General features: G+C 34.2%; 1 protein-coding gene across 4 annotated transcripts in view; it reads right to left on the reverse strand.

Moving 5' to 3' along the window:
• The window catches only part of MEMO1 (mediator of cell motility 1), a 122,120-nt gene that overhangs the window by 16,563 nt on the left and 89,647 nt on the right, over positions 1 to 15,910 (reverse strand). For 3 of the 4 annotated variants that reach the window (XM_027554956.1, XM_027554955.1, XM_027554957.1), the window contains one exon: positions 8,040 to 8,116. In XM_027554956.1, the coding sequence (XP_027410757.1) occupies positions 8,040 to 8,116 (77 nt within the window). Of the gene's footprint in view, positions 1 to 8,038; positions 8,117 to 11,214; positions 11,515 to 15,910 lie in introns of those variants that run through there. The other variant, XR_003513297.1, reaches the window with a different exon arrangement.

Raw genomic sequence — 15,910 nt, forward strand, 5'->3', positions numbered from 1 at the left:
GTCGCTTCAGTCGTGTCCGACTCTGTGCGACCCCGTAGACAGCAGCCCATCAGGCTTCCCGGTCCCTGGGATTCTCCAGGCAAGAACACTGGAGTGGGTTGCCATCTCCTTCTCCAATGCATGAAAGTGAAAAGTGAAAGTGAAGTCGCTCAGTCGTGTCCGACGCTAGCGACCCCATGGACTGCAGCCTACCAGGCTCCTCCGTCCATGGGACTTTCCAGGCAAGAGTACTGGAGTGGGGTGCTATCACCTTCTCCGTTTTAAAAGTCTACCTATATATAATATATTACGTAAATTTCACTTAATTTTAAATACTATTACCTAGAAATAATCTCCCTCTAAAGAAACAAACACCAAAAAGAGTAGCAAAACATTTTTAGAAGTCTTTGAGAAATAAGAACTGAACCATATCTTTCAATTATTAACACACAACTAAAATTATATTATCATATCATTAAGACTGTGGCCTTCTTTTTTAAAATAAGGATACACATTTATGTTGGAGAGATGGGTACACATTTAGGAAGATGAGGTAGGAAAAGGAAATATTCTAGTTTCTTTAAGAGGTACCAAGATAAAATCTTATAATGAAAGAAATTTTATGGGGAAAAAACCACTCTAAACATAGCAGTGCTAAGAACAAATGTACTAATAAACAGCTACCTTAAGGAAGATACTATGAAACTAGTAGCAACTACTAAAGAAACGACCGGGCTAAGTTCAAGAGAAAGAAGTGTGAGGAGACAAATATGAACGATTTCACTTTCAAAAGATTAACAGGAAGAGAAGCAGCTAAAGTTCAAAGTAAATAAAGTGACTATTATAAATCTGGAAGGAAAAGAAGTTAAAAAGATGACTACAATGACATTTTCAGATTCTCTCTGCCAAATCATAAATGCCACTAGCCATAAGCAAACACTGGTTTACATCAAAAGCAGTACAGAAAAATAACCTACAATCAACTATATATAAAATATGTATAAATGTGGCTGCTGTTTCAAGTATGTTATCTAAAAGGTTCACAGAAATCAATATCTTAAAATGTGCTCTACTTTGGTCACTATACAAACTGAAATTGCAACATACTAATTACCAAAAAACATGGCCAGTAGTCAGTAATATTGTAAGGCTTTCAGAATCTACATCTCTTACAACTAGTTACTTTTTTCCTCCAAACTACAACATTTCAAAGATTCAGCTTGTTTTCCTATATATTTTTCTTTCCTTATGTGTTTTCTTCACATAATTAATTTTCAAGATATCCAAATGCTAGACATAAAATTCCTCCCGTCAAAAAATCAGCAATTTTTCTTTTGATTTTGGAGCCTAAAAACTTTATTTTCTAACATTTTATTAACTATGTTTAAAAAGACTCTTCTGATAACAAAAAAGGCACCAAAACTTAACATAAGTTTCAAAATAAAATCTAAAATTTTATAATTTTATACTTAAAATAATCTTTTCACTCTATCAAACTTTCCAAAGGTATAATTACAATTCAGAATTGCTAACATTTTTGCAATACTTGTATAGAAGTATCCTACTATATTCTCCTCTGAAAAGATTGATATATAGAAATTATGATATTAATTCTTAAATGAAAGAAACTTTACAACATAAAATGATATTCATAAAAAGGAATATACAGTAGGATATTCACCATTTGGTCACATAATCAATTAAGAAAACACACTGCATAAGAGCTGGCATAATATTGAGTGTATAGATATACTTACATATATAAAATCATATATACATGAGTATATGTATACAGCTAACCATTCTTGTTATTTTAATCCATTTATTCTAACTCCCAGAATGGATTTATAACTTGAATTAACAGCATGCTAATAAAAAAAAAAACAAAACACTTAAGAGCCCTTTGAAAATTATATAGACATATATTACTTATGGACTCTGTGGGAGAGGGAGAGGGTGGGGAGATTTGGGAGAATGGCATTGAAACATATATAATAACATGTATGAAACGAGTCGCCAGTCCAGGTTTGATGCACGATACTGGATGCTTGGGGCTGGTGCACTGGGACAACCCAGAGGGAGGGTATGCGGAGGGAGGAGGGAGGAGGGTTCAGGATGGGGAACACAGGTATACTTGTGGCAGATTCATTTCGATATTTGGCAAAACTAATACAATAAAAAAAAAAAAGAAAAGAAAATTATATAGACATATATTACATAAGTGTTTCAATAAATGGACCACAAAAATCAAGTTCAAGTCAAATGTTATATCAACTATTAAATTCAAGCATATTAAAATGAAGCAAATATTCAATATTTATTCCAAAATTATATTCCAGGCTATTTAAATAAAAATTTTAAAGCTAACTTCCAATAATTTTGCATATGTAAAGTATGGTAGATTTGGAATTCAACCTAAAGCTTATTGGTTCTGCTGAACCAAAATTTGTAAAAGTTTCAAAGCCTAAGAAGTGAGCAGAAGAGGCAAAAAATTTCAGAAGTTACAAGAATCAACCTATGGGTAAATGTGACTCTTCTTGCTCTTCCTCAAAGTAAGAAACCAGGGTCTAGTTATCCAACTGATCATACACATCAAGAAAGACAAACAAAGCTAGTCCTTTTAATATAACCTAAAAATCAACAAAGTTAGAAGGCAGGCTAAAAGAAATGTTAAGTATAGATGTTTGTAATATACAATATACACATAGAACAATAATATTACTTAAATATGTCCTCTATTCTAAAAAATTCCAAATGATGCTATTATGTTCAGTAACTTCAGAGCACCAGGTAAACCAATGTTTTGGGGAAACATTTCCCTTGTGCTAAAAGCATCAACTCACTGATTGATGAATTCTTACATTTGCAAAATTAAATGTTCTCTGATTAAAGTCCACAAATTACGTAGCTGAGCAGAAAACAAAGGGTAAGAAAATGAATAGGAAATTCTGTTCTTTTTCAACAGATCAGGGTCCATAATAGGCTAGCTCCAACTCACCTTCAAAGCTGGTTTTGGAATACAGTTGTTTGGACTCTCTCCATATTATTAAAAGGGGATCCCCAGGGGCAGGTATGGGCAAGTCTATTTTGAGAAAGTTCCACAAGTGATTTCAGTTGTAAAGATGGGGTTGGGAATTACTACAGTAGACAATCCCATCTCTGCCTTGGCTTTGATTAACAACTACATGTTGAGAACTCCCAAACTTACTCCAGATCTCTTCTCTGAGCTCCAAACCAATACAGTTAATCCATTAGCAAAGCCCTGTGGAATACAAGAACTCAAATCTATGAACTTCTTTCCATCTTCACTAATACCACCCTGGTTCAAATTACTAGCATCTCTCCCCACAACTCCTGCCAATGCCCACTGTTACTACTCCTGATCCTTTTGTAGAATCCATTCTCTATACAACCAACAAAGCAACCTTTAAAATAATTATTTTATTATTCCATCATTTCACTTCCCATTGTATTCACATAAATTTTCTATCCTGGAAGTTAAACCCCTACATTATCTGATTCCCGGCCCACCTCTCTTACCTGAGCTGTATCATTCTTATCCCTATCTCCTATACTCCTATAACCCTGATCTTTTTCCCTTTCTTCTAACACACTAGCCTCTTCCCATCATAAGACAGTTTTGTCTAGAATGTTTTCTTCCCTCTTATCTACTGAGTTTGTTCCTTCTTATCATTTATACCTCAATTTAATGTTCTTCCTCAGGAAGTCTTTTTCCAAGCATTCAATCTAAAGCAGCCTAGAATTATACGCTTTTTCAAAACCCTGTTAATATTTTCTGCATAGCACACATCACTTTTGGAAACTAACATATACTATATCCTTGCTGCTGCTGCTGCTAAGTCGCTTCAGTTGTGTCCGACTCTGTGCGACCCCACAGACGGCAGCCCACCAGGCTCCCCTGTCCCTGGGATTCTCCAGGCAAGAACACTGGAGTGGGTTGCCATTTCCTTCTCCAATGCAGGAAAGTGAAAAGTGAAAGTGAAGTCGCTCAGGTGTCCAACTCTTTGCGACCCCGTGGACTGCAGCCCACCAGGCTCCTCTGTCCATGGGATTTTCCAGGCAAGAGTACTGGAGTGGGGTGCCATTGCCCTCTTTAAAAATATATATATATATATGTGTGTGTGTGTCTCCTCCAGATAGAATAAAATTTCTGTGAGATCAAGTGAGCTTATTTGTTGCCTTATTTTCAGCAGTGCCTAGAACTTTAAATTTAAATGTACTCAAAAATAATTGGTGAAAAGAAAATCCAAATGCCTACTTGCCTGATATCTCCACTTGGATGCCTTGCTATTTGTAAGAGCAAATAAAACATATCCCTAATATTTGAATTTATGATCACCCTCCCTTGTAAAAAAACTAGTCTTATCATCTTGTGATTATGACCTAAGCGCAGAGAACGAAGACATAACCAGCAGCATAAGCCAGATAATTAAGAAACATCTTTTTTTTTAATTTTTAAAAGATTTTTTTATAAATTACATTCCATATACAATTATTACAAAATACTAACTCTATCCCCCACGTTGTACAATACATCCTTATAAGCCTATCTTACACCCTACAGTTTATACCTCCCACTCCCCGACCTATGTTGCCCCTCACCTCCTCCCACTGGTAACCACTGGTTTGTTCCCTATATCTGTGAGTCTGCCTCTTTTGTGTTGTATTCACTAATTTGCTGTATTTTCTGGAAGGAATTACCCTTGACACTTCCTTCTCCTCCAAGTTTTATCATCAGTCTGTCTCTAAAATATACTGGACACATCCACTCTGTCCCTCTCTTCCCCATCATCAACCCAACCAAATTACCATGTCTCACTTGGATTATCAAACTAGTCTATTCATTTCTCCTCCGGCCTCTGTCCAACCCATTTGCTGCAGTACAGCTATATGATCTATTCACATACAATCTTCTTCTATCACTTTCCTATTTGATATCCTTTAAACAGACTGTTCTAGATTCTCTAGCCTAATTGCTCACTCTCTCTCATCCCCTCAGCCATTGATTTGACAGATATACATACCGAGTACCACAAAAAGCCCAATACAAAATAAAGATCTTGATCTCATGAAGCTTACAATCTAATAGAGGAGGTTTTCACCAACAAATCAACAAATATTAAGTCACACAGTAATAAGTGCTAAGAATAAAAATAGAACAGGGTAAGGTTTTACACTGAGTAACTGAACAACAAAAGGTCTTAGAATGGTGGATTCCCGGATCGCTCAGTAGTAAGGAATCCGTCCGCCAATGCAGGTTCGATCCCTGGGTTGGGAAGATCTTCCCTGGAAGGGAAGATCCCCTTGAGGAGGAAATGGCAACCCACTCCAGTATTCTTGCCTGGAAAAATATCATGGACAGAGAAACCTAGAAGGCTACAGTCCATAGGGTTGCAAAGAGTCAGACATGATTGAGCACATCATAGAAAGGTCTTAAAATAACTGTTCACCACAGGGGCTTAGTGGAAAATTGTGGGCATATTTCTAGATGCTCAAATGCTCCATCATGTCCAACTCTTCACAATCCTATAGCCCGCCAGGCTCCTCTGTCCATGGAATTCTCCAGGCAAGAATACTGGGGTGGGTTGCCATTTCTTATTTTAGGATATCTTCCCAACCCAGGGCATATTTCTGGGTTGTGCCAATAACTAGAAGATACTACTGGGGGATTTAGTGGGTGGCAACCAGGGATGCTGACTGTCCTGCAATACAGGACAGTCCCACACACAAGGAACTGTTCTTATCCCTTAACACTTTCACAGCCTGGAGAATCCCATGGAGGGAGGAGCCTGGTAGGCTACAGTCCATGGGGTCACAAAGACGACTGAGCAACTTCACTTTCATGTCCATATATGAGAAAAACCTGCTTATAATTATCTACAGTCTTAACACCATTTTACATACAAACACAAAGATGTTTTGTATGATTTTAATATAGATTTCCCAGAAACAAACTATCATATAAAGTGAGGGAAAACTATACTTTGTTTAATTTACAGTTTTCCTATGAATTATTCACCATTTTAGAATTGGTGAATTATTCACTCACCCATGTAACTTGGTAATGTAAGTCACAAATATAAACATCTTTAAATAGATGTTTGTGTGTAGCTGTTGAATTAATGATACTCTGTAAGTATCTAACTACTCCACTGTCTCCTCGAATACAGCTGGTACCTGGGCATGTAACATTATCAAATATATATTAATTGACTATAAATTACTTTTCCTTTTATTTCTTTCTCAGATTACAATTAGGGTATTTGTTTAATCTAATTATGTACACAGAAAGATTATATTCACCAACTCAATCATTTGAAAAATATTTGCTGGGCCCCTACCTACGTTTCAACAGCTAGTCTAAGCACTTTGGATACATTTGTAAAGAAAACATATATCCTTACATAAAAAATAAGTGAAATATTTAGTTTCTTAGAGGAAAAGTAAGGTGGACGGTGGATGCTGAAAGGGCAGAGTGTAAGATGTGCCAGTAGGCCTCACTGGAAGGGTGGAAACCGAGCAGTCATAAAGTAAGTGAGACAGTCCAGTGCAAAGGGCACAAGCTCTAAGCTAGGGCACATATATGGCATCACTGGGGAACGGTATGGAGACCGGTGTGTCCAAAATGCCTCCTAAACATCTTACATCTCTATATTGTAATGGCTTCTTTTCTAAGTCTACTGGATGATGAGACTGTAAGGTCGATTAAATCAGAGATCATGCTTTCTCTTCTCAGTATCTTCAATACTTCATACAGTATTAGAATACAGTAAACACTCAATAACCATTTGCTTTATGAAGAAAATAATGACATAGAACCAGAAAAGTTTTCTGAGGCAACTGAGAACTAAACCTCAGAATAGCAAGATTAGAATAGTAGCCAGAAAAGAATTAATTGACGAACATGACAATATAATAAGGCAAAAAAAAAAAGTCAGTGAATCAAAATTCAAACAAAATTTCAAAGGCAAAAGTATTAGGCCATAATCGGATTTAAAGTAACATGATAAATTTAAATATGATAAAATCTCCTGAGTAACTGCATTTATTCCATTTGGCTTTTAATAAAATAATACTACTCAATATAATCTACTTATAGCTTCAGATCCAAAATCTTTACTAAAATGTATTTCTACTTTGACTAAATATTCTTATATTAAAACATACCCATAAAGCTTATCACAAATTGGCCAAGTTGATTTTAACAGATTACAGGTTACAGAGTTAAAGGTTGATAAGAGTTTAAAGATAATTTAGAGACTAAGTCTCTCCAAGTCTCTCATCTTAGAGATGACAAATTGAGGACTATAAAACTGAAACAATCTGTTGAAGATCAGAGAAAATTAGTGATATATTTGCTAGATTTAATATTCCATTATGAGTCGATACCAAAATGATCTGCATGTCTCTAAAACATTAAATATTATCTAAAATATTAAATACTAAATATTAAAGCAAGTACTCTAACCACCCTACTTCAAGGAAAACTTGAGGTTTTGACTCAATATCCGCAGGATATTTTGACTGTAGATTTTGACAATATCTGCAGTTTTGACTGCAGGATCAATATCTACTGAATTCCTGGGCTAGTAAAGAATACAATAATGTTTTAAAATTCTAATTTAAAACAAATCCAAATTCCATTTAGGAAAACCCAAATGGCCAAAAAATAGAATTAAGTAATAAAATAAACTTAGAATTTCCTATGATTGTCTCTGCTTAACAGTAAGTAGTGGCATTAGTATCCTATTGTCCCTAAAACCAAGACATTCCCCAAATAGTATCTAAAATTTGTATCTAATTATTCAAAGCATAATTAATTAATCAAATAAAATTAAGATGAAGGAAATCTCTACTAATAGAACAGGGATTATTTTATAATCAATATCACATGATTACAATATATATTTTGCACATTTAAAGATAGGGAAAGAATTATCAGCCCATTGTATACCTTAACATAATAAGTCTTGAGTCACTAATCTGAAATTAAAGAAAAAAATCTTAGAGCAGTAAAATCCCACACCTGAAGGACTTACCATTTTATCTAGATGTTCAATGGATCTATAAATCTCCCCCTGGGATTCATCATAGTAACTGTAACGGAACCTTTGACCTTGAAACAAATATCATGTACAAAATAAAATAGGGAAAAATTAGAAGCTAAAAAGAAAGCAAGCGCTTACCAAATAATTTCAGTTCTCACGGAAGGCAAAGCACAGCTTAAGCCTCTGAGAGAATGATTCCCAAGAGCCCTTGTATGTAAAAATAAAAGGCATATTTGGGAAGGTAATAAAGAAATGATATATCATCAGTGTTTTACAAGGTTAAAAACTATTTCAAACTGTAAAACCTTAAAGTCACAAGCAATACAAAAGACTAAGGAGAAACAGTTTAAAAGTTAGAAGCATTGTTAAAACATATTATATCGGTCTATAATGGAAAGTAAACCCAAAGAACATGATTCAAGAAGATTTGGCTTAAGGAAACTATCTCAATATAACAAACCAACGAAAGCTTGGCTTTTGTTGTACAAATGCAAAGATTTAATCTCTACTACAGAAAAAAAAAAAATGTAAGTCAGAGATATATGTGGCTTGTATAATTTTTATGATCTAAATTTTTAAAATTTATGTCACTGTTGCAAATGTTAGAAAACGATTAATACAAGTGCCTTTAAGTAGGATACACAAAAGTATAAATTTAACAAGTAAGTTCTACTCTGACAATGAAGTCTCCGTAAGGGTACAAGCACAGAACAGTCAATGTTTAGTTATTCTCCAAAGAACAGAGAGGGCAAATGGAAGAAGTTTAAAAAGGGAGAAACAAAAGGCTCAGGAAGTGAATTTTGCTTCCTACTATGTTCATATAAAAGCCAAAAGTTAAACATATTCATAATTAATTACAGATTATTATTCAACTGATTGTGTTGTATTTCAGATATATCAAAACTTGTTTTTCAGCAATGCCTTTATTTTCAAGAACTCAATATTTTTATATTCCTTATTTTCAAAGATGCATCAAAGTACAATTCTGAAGGCATTAGAGTACACTAATCGTGTACACACATACGATGCGTCTTTGTGCTGAAATTTTACAGCAAAGTTCACATAGCCAATTATTATCCTCGCATCTGAGAAGATGGGTTTCTTTGACTGGATAATTATGATTTTTAAGTTTTCTATTTATCTCACTAAAAAATATCATCTTACAGATCACGAGCTATGTAAAATTATAAAACCCTTTGGATGTCCTTTTTGAGAGAAACCATACTTCACAATTTTTAACATTTCATTAACTTGTTGATGCTGATCATCTCTGATAGTCACCTTTCTACAATATACCGTATTTCCTTAGCTTTCACATATTAACTTTTCACATACATTGACACGTATAACTACTCAATGTGGCAATTCTTATTTCCCCCCACTCCCCCACCGAGCACCACTATTAAATCAATATTGCATCTTACAATTCATGATATCCTAGAATCAAACAATAGGTTTCTGAGACAATTACCTGCATTTTGAATATTAACAACCTTTTCTGGTAAACACTGGAAATTACTGTATGTTGCTATAACTATCAGATCTGTTACAGTCCTTGAACTAAAAAAATTCTTAAACAGTGACAACTCTATCACTCAATATCTCTATATTAAACAATTCATCAGACATTTCCTTCAAAACTTAGAGTTAGGTACAGCTTTGTTTTTCTTTAAAGACTATATGTACTTACTCCTATCTAACATGCATTACATAATTTACCCTATTTTTCCTATTTGCCAGGCTGGTCTCAGAAGGTTCAAAGACAAATCTAAAGTCTATCGTAATAACTTAGTGATTCAATTCACTGGTACTAAATTTCGACTTTTATTGCAAAGTTCTTTAGATAAAGCTGCCTCACATCGTCTGTGAAATGAATAAACAATCAAATAAACAATCCTGGACAAGAAAATTCTAACTCACTGTCACTGTAATTAGCCTATGTGCCTGGAGAACTGGACGTGTACTGGGCAGTCGCAAGACTGTGTCCAGATGCAGCAGAAGTGGAATGACGTATCCTGCTCCACTCTTTGAACCTGAGCTGCTTCAAGTTTATACTAATACATTCTCTTTTTCTTACTTCTGACAATAACTGTTAGTTTTAGTTGCCAATAATCCCTGTTACTGGGACATAATTGTCTTATCTCAAGATGGCCACTCTCAAGTGCAGAGAAAAATGTGTGTACTTTGTGACATTTGCTATTCAAAAGTCTTTTCTACTTATTTTCAATTTTAGAGCTGCTGTTTCAAATTGCTGAAGTTGGTTAAACCTGCCTTAATCATACATCAAAAGTGTAACTATATTTTAAAATGCTATCTTATTCATATGGACCATTTTCAATGTAACATTCACTTAAAAACTGCTTCTGTAGACAGAAGTGCACAGAATGTTTAAAATAAGTTAAAATACTAAATCAACATGTGATTTAGTAAGAATGACAAAATACAAAGAAAATAAATAAGCAAATGTTTTAATATTTTGTTATCTACTTTTTGCTATGTTTTAGTAGCCATCTCGAAATTAGTAGCTGAAGAACTGAATAGAAATATTTGATAAGCACTAAAGAATTTCTGTTAAGAAGCTAAATTCACACTTCTATAGCTACTACATTGAAAAAAGTATCTTACTTGTAACAGCTCAAACTGTCTCATGATAATTTAATTTTACAAACATTTCAAAATTACTTCAGTAATTCATTCTGGTCAACACGCTTAGAGAAAGCATCAAATTTAACGTAAATAGTTGCCATTGTCCTAGCCTAAATGCATTAATACGTACATACGTATGTATGCATATACATGTGAAAGCACATGAGTACACACACATAACACCTTTACTTAAACACCATTTGCAATTTGAATTCAAAAGATTTTTTTGCTTCCAATTATTAAAAATAAAGTTTATCAAGATTTTATTTACTAAGAAATAAAAGAAACGACACTAATACAATACACTGCTCATTGATGCACCTTCAAATATTGCTCATTTAAAATATATTATGATTTCATGTACCTCATGAGTTTTGTTTCACAGTATTTCTAACGTTCAGTAAAGCTTATGCAGCTAAAGTGAACAAATACGGTTGCCTATGTGCCTGGAGAACTGGACGTGTGAACTTTTATATAAGTATGAATTAAGCATATCACATAGTAAGAGAAAATTACTTACCTGAAACTTATCCTTTCAGAAGGTACACTGGGAAAATGGATTCTTTGAGCCCCTGTTTCAACTCCAAGTATGAGCTTTCTAGCTTTAAGAGCCATTGACACTGCCCCTAGGGGCAGCACAAGCTTTGGAACTCCCCTAGTGAGTATGTCAGTAGTTTCTTCAGGTGCCTTCCCTCAGTTCTTTTCAAATTCAAAAGATGAGAGGAAAAATAACCCAAGAAAAAAATCCTGTAAAGCAGAAACCTTACTCTTTGAGGGAAGGAGGGTAGCTCATTTGTGAATCCATTCCAGAGCACGCTTTCTGAGAAAAAGAAATACAGGTAAGTAATTTTCCCATCTCCAAAGGTGACTGGTGATTAATGAGTGGATTCACAGAGTGTGGAGAGTAAGCTCCAGGGATGTCTGTTTAACACACAACAGTCAACTAATGAGGACAAACACAACAATGAATGGCACAAGAACCAACACTGCTTTTGAAATACCTCAAAACAGGAAGTAAAAAAAAAATTAACTATCTCAACATTAAGCTATATGCTAGATTGCAGAAATAAATATTGAGCTTGGAAAGTTGTTCTATAAAGCCCCCAAAAGATCAGTGAGCAAAACAGACTTCCTGATGTATGTCCAGGAAAAACTGTACTATTATACATTTACTTAATCCCTTTATATGTTTAAATATTTGAGTTCAACCTCACAACACCTTGAGATAAGACTATTAGACCATTCTACACTAAGGACCTAAACTAGGGACATTTAATTGAAATCACTACCAAAGAAAAAATGTTTCATAAAGAAAATATTATCTAAGTAGCATCAAATAAGGTATTCATTTTTATAAGCAATATACTATAGTCCTTTCATTCTGAAGTCTTAGTTACAATGTAAAATTATTGGCTTTCTCTCAAACTCGCAAAAGATCAAAACCCTAAATATGTGAAATCACTATGTACCAATATTTGAGAAGACAAATATGATATCTTGAATAAGATATATTTCAGGAATTAGCTAACTTAAATCAATTTAAATATTTAGAAAATAGTAATACCATCATACCCAAGAGACTAACAACAGAAAGGGAGGAGAATATGAATAATCATATACTAATACATATTAAACTAGAAATGCCAGTTTTTAATAAGTGGCATGTATTTATTAAAAATTATGTAAATATACAAATGCAAGTTTACAGATAAAAATCCAAACCTGCTGAAGTGACTGTAGTATAAACCTTATTCATATTTTAACAAAATAATTTATCATTAACTTTTACCAAATAAATTTACTGAAACTGATTTGAAATTAAAACTATCCTTTAAAAGGAAAATTATCTAATAAACAGAAGTGTGAATCCACTTTAAAGAATCAACTTCTGTTAGATCCAGTTTCATTTAGAAACTTCTCAGAAGTTAACTGAAAGTTATGTTAATGAAAGCTGTCAATAATCTAAATTTCAAAGTATAAAGTTCAGGATGATCAGGAAAAAGCAAATATTAACAGAATATATGGGAAAGAGCAAAAATAAAACTCAGGAAAACAGAATACAAACTCTACTAACTAAAAAAACTAAAAAGTCCTGACAACAGACAAAATTCTCTGTAATGGAGCCATCCAGCAAGGTGTGGCATTTGTAAGTGCACAGTGCATGGGGACACATCACTTAACCGGGATGAAGTCAACTACCAGCGGCACGCGTCCTTTCTCTTATGTTACTCTTCCTGATACGCAAATGGTATCAGAGAAACACCATTTGGGGCTCCCCAAAAGCAGGGAGATTCAAATGAGGGGACAGAAAGACAGGGCACAACAGAATCTAGGTTCCAAACTGTCCCTTTGCTTGTCTCACCCAAAAAGAAAAATTCAGAGGATTTTAATCAATTTTTTTATTTCTCCAATATCTCCTTCAAGTCTAAACAAGAGCTAAGTGGGATCAGAAAGATGAATCTCTTTAAAGCAAACCACCCCTTTAAAAAATTAATTTTTACAATGGACATTGGCTAACAAATAAGGTTGACAAGGCAAAATTCTTCCAGTTACACACATATAGGTCTCTCAACTGTCTCTATCATCAAGTTTTTCATTTTATTTTTCACAGAACCCGGACTGAATACAAAGAGAAACAACCACTAGAAATAAAGATGTCGTTACTGCCAGTACTCTAACATATTATTTAACAGCAACAAGAAAAAAATCCCACTGTATATATCTGAGCAATTGGTCAACTGTACCATAATCAAGTGACTTCTCTTAAAGAAAAAAAAACAGCTATTCAGAAATGTGAAGTGTATTAAGAGCCTAACTCAATGAAACTTTTAAGATCTCTTGAGTACTTCAGAAAATTCATCTTTCCTGTGAAATGATTTTGAATTCAGCATTATCATTACTTAGGCATGATAAAATCAATCCGCATAGTATCATTAAAACAAGAAGAAACTAAGTATTGTAGTCATGAGAAAAGGCTAGATTTTTGAGATGGAAATTACTGTTCATCCATATAGGAAAGAGGACCAATGCCACTAGAGCATGAATTTCAAAAATATGAAATTTATCTTCTTTAAGTAAACACAGTTCAATCCATAACTAGCCAATGATTCATATTATTTCAACAGGCATGTACAGGAGAAAATGAAAACTTACTTTACAAGAATGGCAGTCATTATTACATTGTAGAAAGGAGTCTACCAATTTTGGAATAGTGTCCATGTAACTCTTTCCACTTACCCCCAAACCTCCAACAAATTTCCTAACAAGAATTAGTACAGTGCTTTCCGTAAGTACAAAGTAAGCATTTAATGAGCATTATTAGCGACAGTTATACTGAAAAAATAAACACTTGGAAAGGTTCTATTACTTAACCACTAAATGTAAATATAAATATGTTTTAGTCTCTTGACAATTCCAATAGCTAACATTTACCAGGCTTTGGAAAGTTTGACTTCTTTTTTGTAATTATAACCAGAAAATTCAATCCTCCAATTTAAATTCCAAAATTTTCAAGAAATCAGTAGATTAAATGGCCTAAATAATTTTCTGAAGATTTAAATAGATACAAAACAAAATCTGTTTTTCTCTCTCAACATTCTACTTAAATACAGTAGCGGACTAGGATTTGCTTTATAATCACCAATGAGGTAAAAAGGATGAGTTCACACAAAAGCAACATTAAAACATCTCGTCTTTTAAGTGGATTTATGTTGTGGTTGTACTATACCAACATTGAGGGATAGTCCAGGCCCTGAAGAATACTATCATATCAGGGAAGTGAATTATTTAGATCACAAAGTGATTTTAAACAATTCAAAGAGCCTTAAAAGTGAAGAGGAAGGGACACATGCTTTAGGAACTTTAAATTTCTTTATTCATAATACTTTATTCTTTATTCATGCTTCATTCATAATACTAAGAAAAATAGCTTCTCCCCCCCAATAATGATACTCCTTAGTTTTATGACTAAACTTCAAAATCCCCAAGAAAAGAACCCTTTCAGATCTAAGTAATACACTTATATCCATAAAAAATAACTTCTGCCAAAGGTAGCAAACCAACTAGCAAATAGAATTAATTATTAAAGAACCCTGAGAGGCGAGGTAGCACACAGAGCTACCTGCATACCCTAAACTAGGGCTTTCAACCTCAGCACTATCGACATGTGGGCAAGATAATCCTGTACGTTATAGGATGTTTACCTAACAGCTCCTAACAGCTTTGCTGGACTCTACTCATTAGATGCCAATAGCATCCCCACCTCCTTCCCACTCCAGCTATGAGGGCCAAAACTGTCTCCAGGCTTTTCCAAATGTCTCCTGTGGGGATAATCAGCCCCAGCAGAGAAATCAGTGATAACAAAATATTTATCTGTACCATTAGGAAGAATGGTTCTCTTGAACTGAAATCTCAAGGCCACACACAGTGCAGCATGATGTAAGAGAAGAAGAAACCAGCCTATCCAGGCCTGATAAATGTAGAATCAACTCTGGCAATCAATGACAAGACATGTAAAGGCCAGAGCTCCCTATAGCTCATTAAGGGTGTTTTTCTGGCCATTATGTAGCTTAAAATTTATGGTGTTGAGCCTTATGTTTTCACCATAATCAAAGAAACAACTGAAGAATGAACAGATATTGGCATCCTTAAACCATTAAATCAATGAGTCAAAGAGTGTCCTAAAAGGAACAGGATTCAGAAACATTCTATCACAGTAATGAATAAATAGAACAAACTGTATCCAAAGAATTCAAGAAAAAAATTTAACTAAAAGAGGCATCCATAAACATCTCACTTCCTTTATGATCTATTCATTGTGAAGCTTCCTTATTTTTTTTAATTCACAATAACAAAAATCTCTTCGAAGTTCTTATGCTTATGAACCAGTGAAGACCACAGTGCTAATAGCTAACATGTTACAATCTTTGGAGGGTACTTTGAGGTATAATCTTTGGAGGCAACTATGCGCAAAAATTAAGCACCAAAGGCAAAAAGAGAAAGAAGAAAGGACTAATTACAAGAAAAAATGTGGAGCAAGACTGGCATAGCATACAGTGCTCTTCTTCGTTCTAAAGAACATTTGTTTTATCTGCCAAAAAACTCACTTCAGAGAATTTATCACACAGCTCTACCTAGAAATGGGGTTAAAAGATCTTAACTCCTACTAACCTAAGTGTCTAAGCAAGGATGCCCTCACAGTGTGAATCCAATTATAC

This window comes from Bos indicus x Bos taurus, chromosome 11, assembly GCF_003369695.1.
Source record: "Bos indicus x Bos taurus breed Angus x Brahman F1 hybrid chromosome 11, Bos_hybrid_MaternalHap_v2.0, whole genome shotgun sequence".
NCBI lineage: Eukaryota > Metazoa > Chordata > Mammalia > Artiodactyla > Bovidae > Bos > Bos indicus x Bos taurus.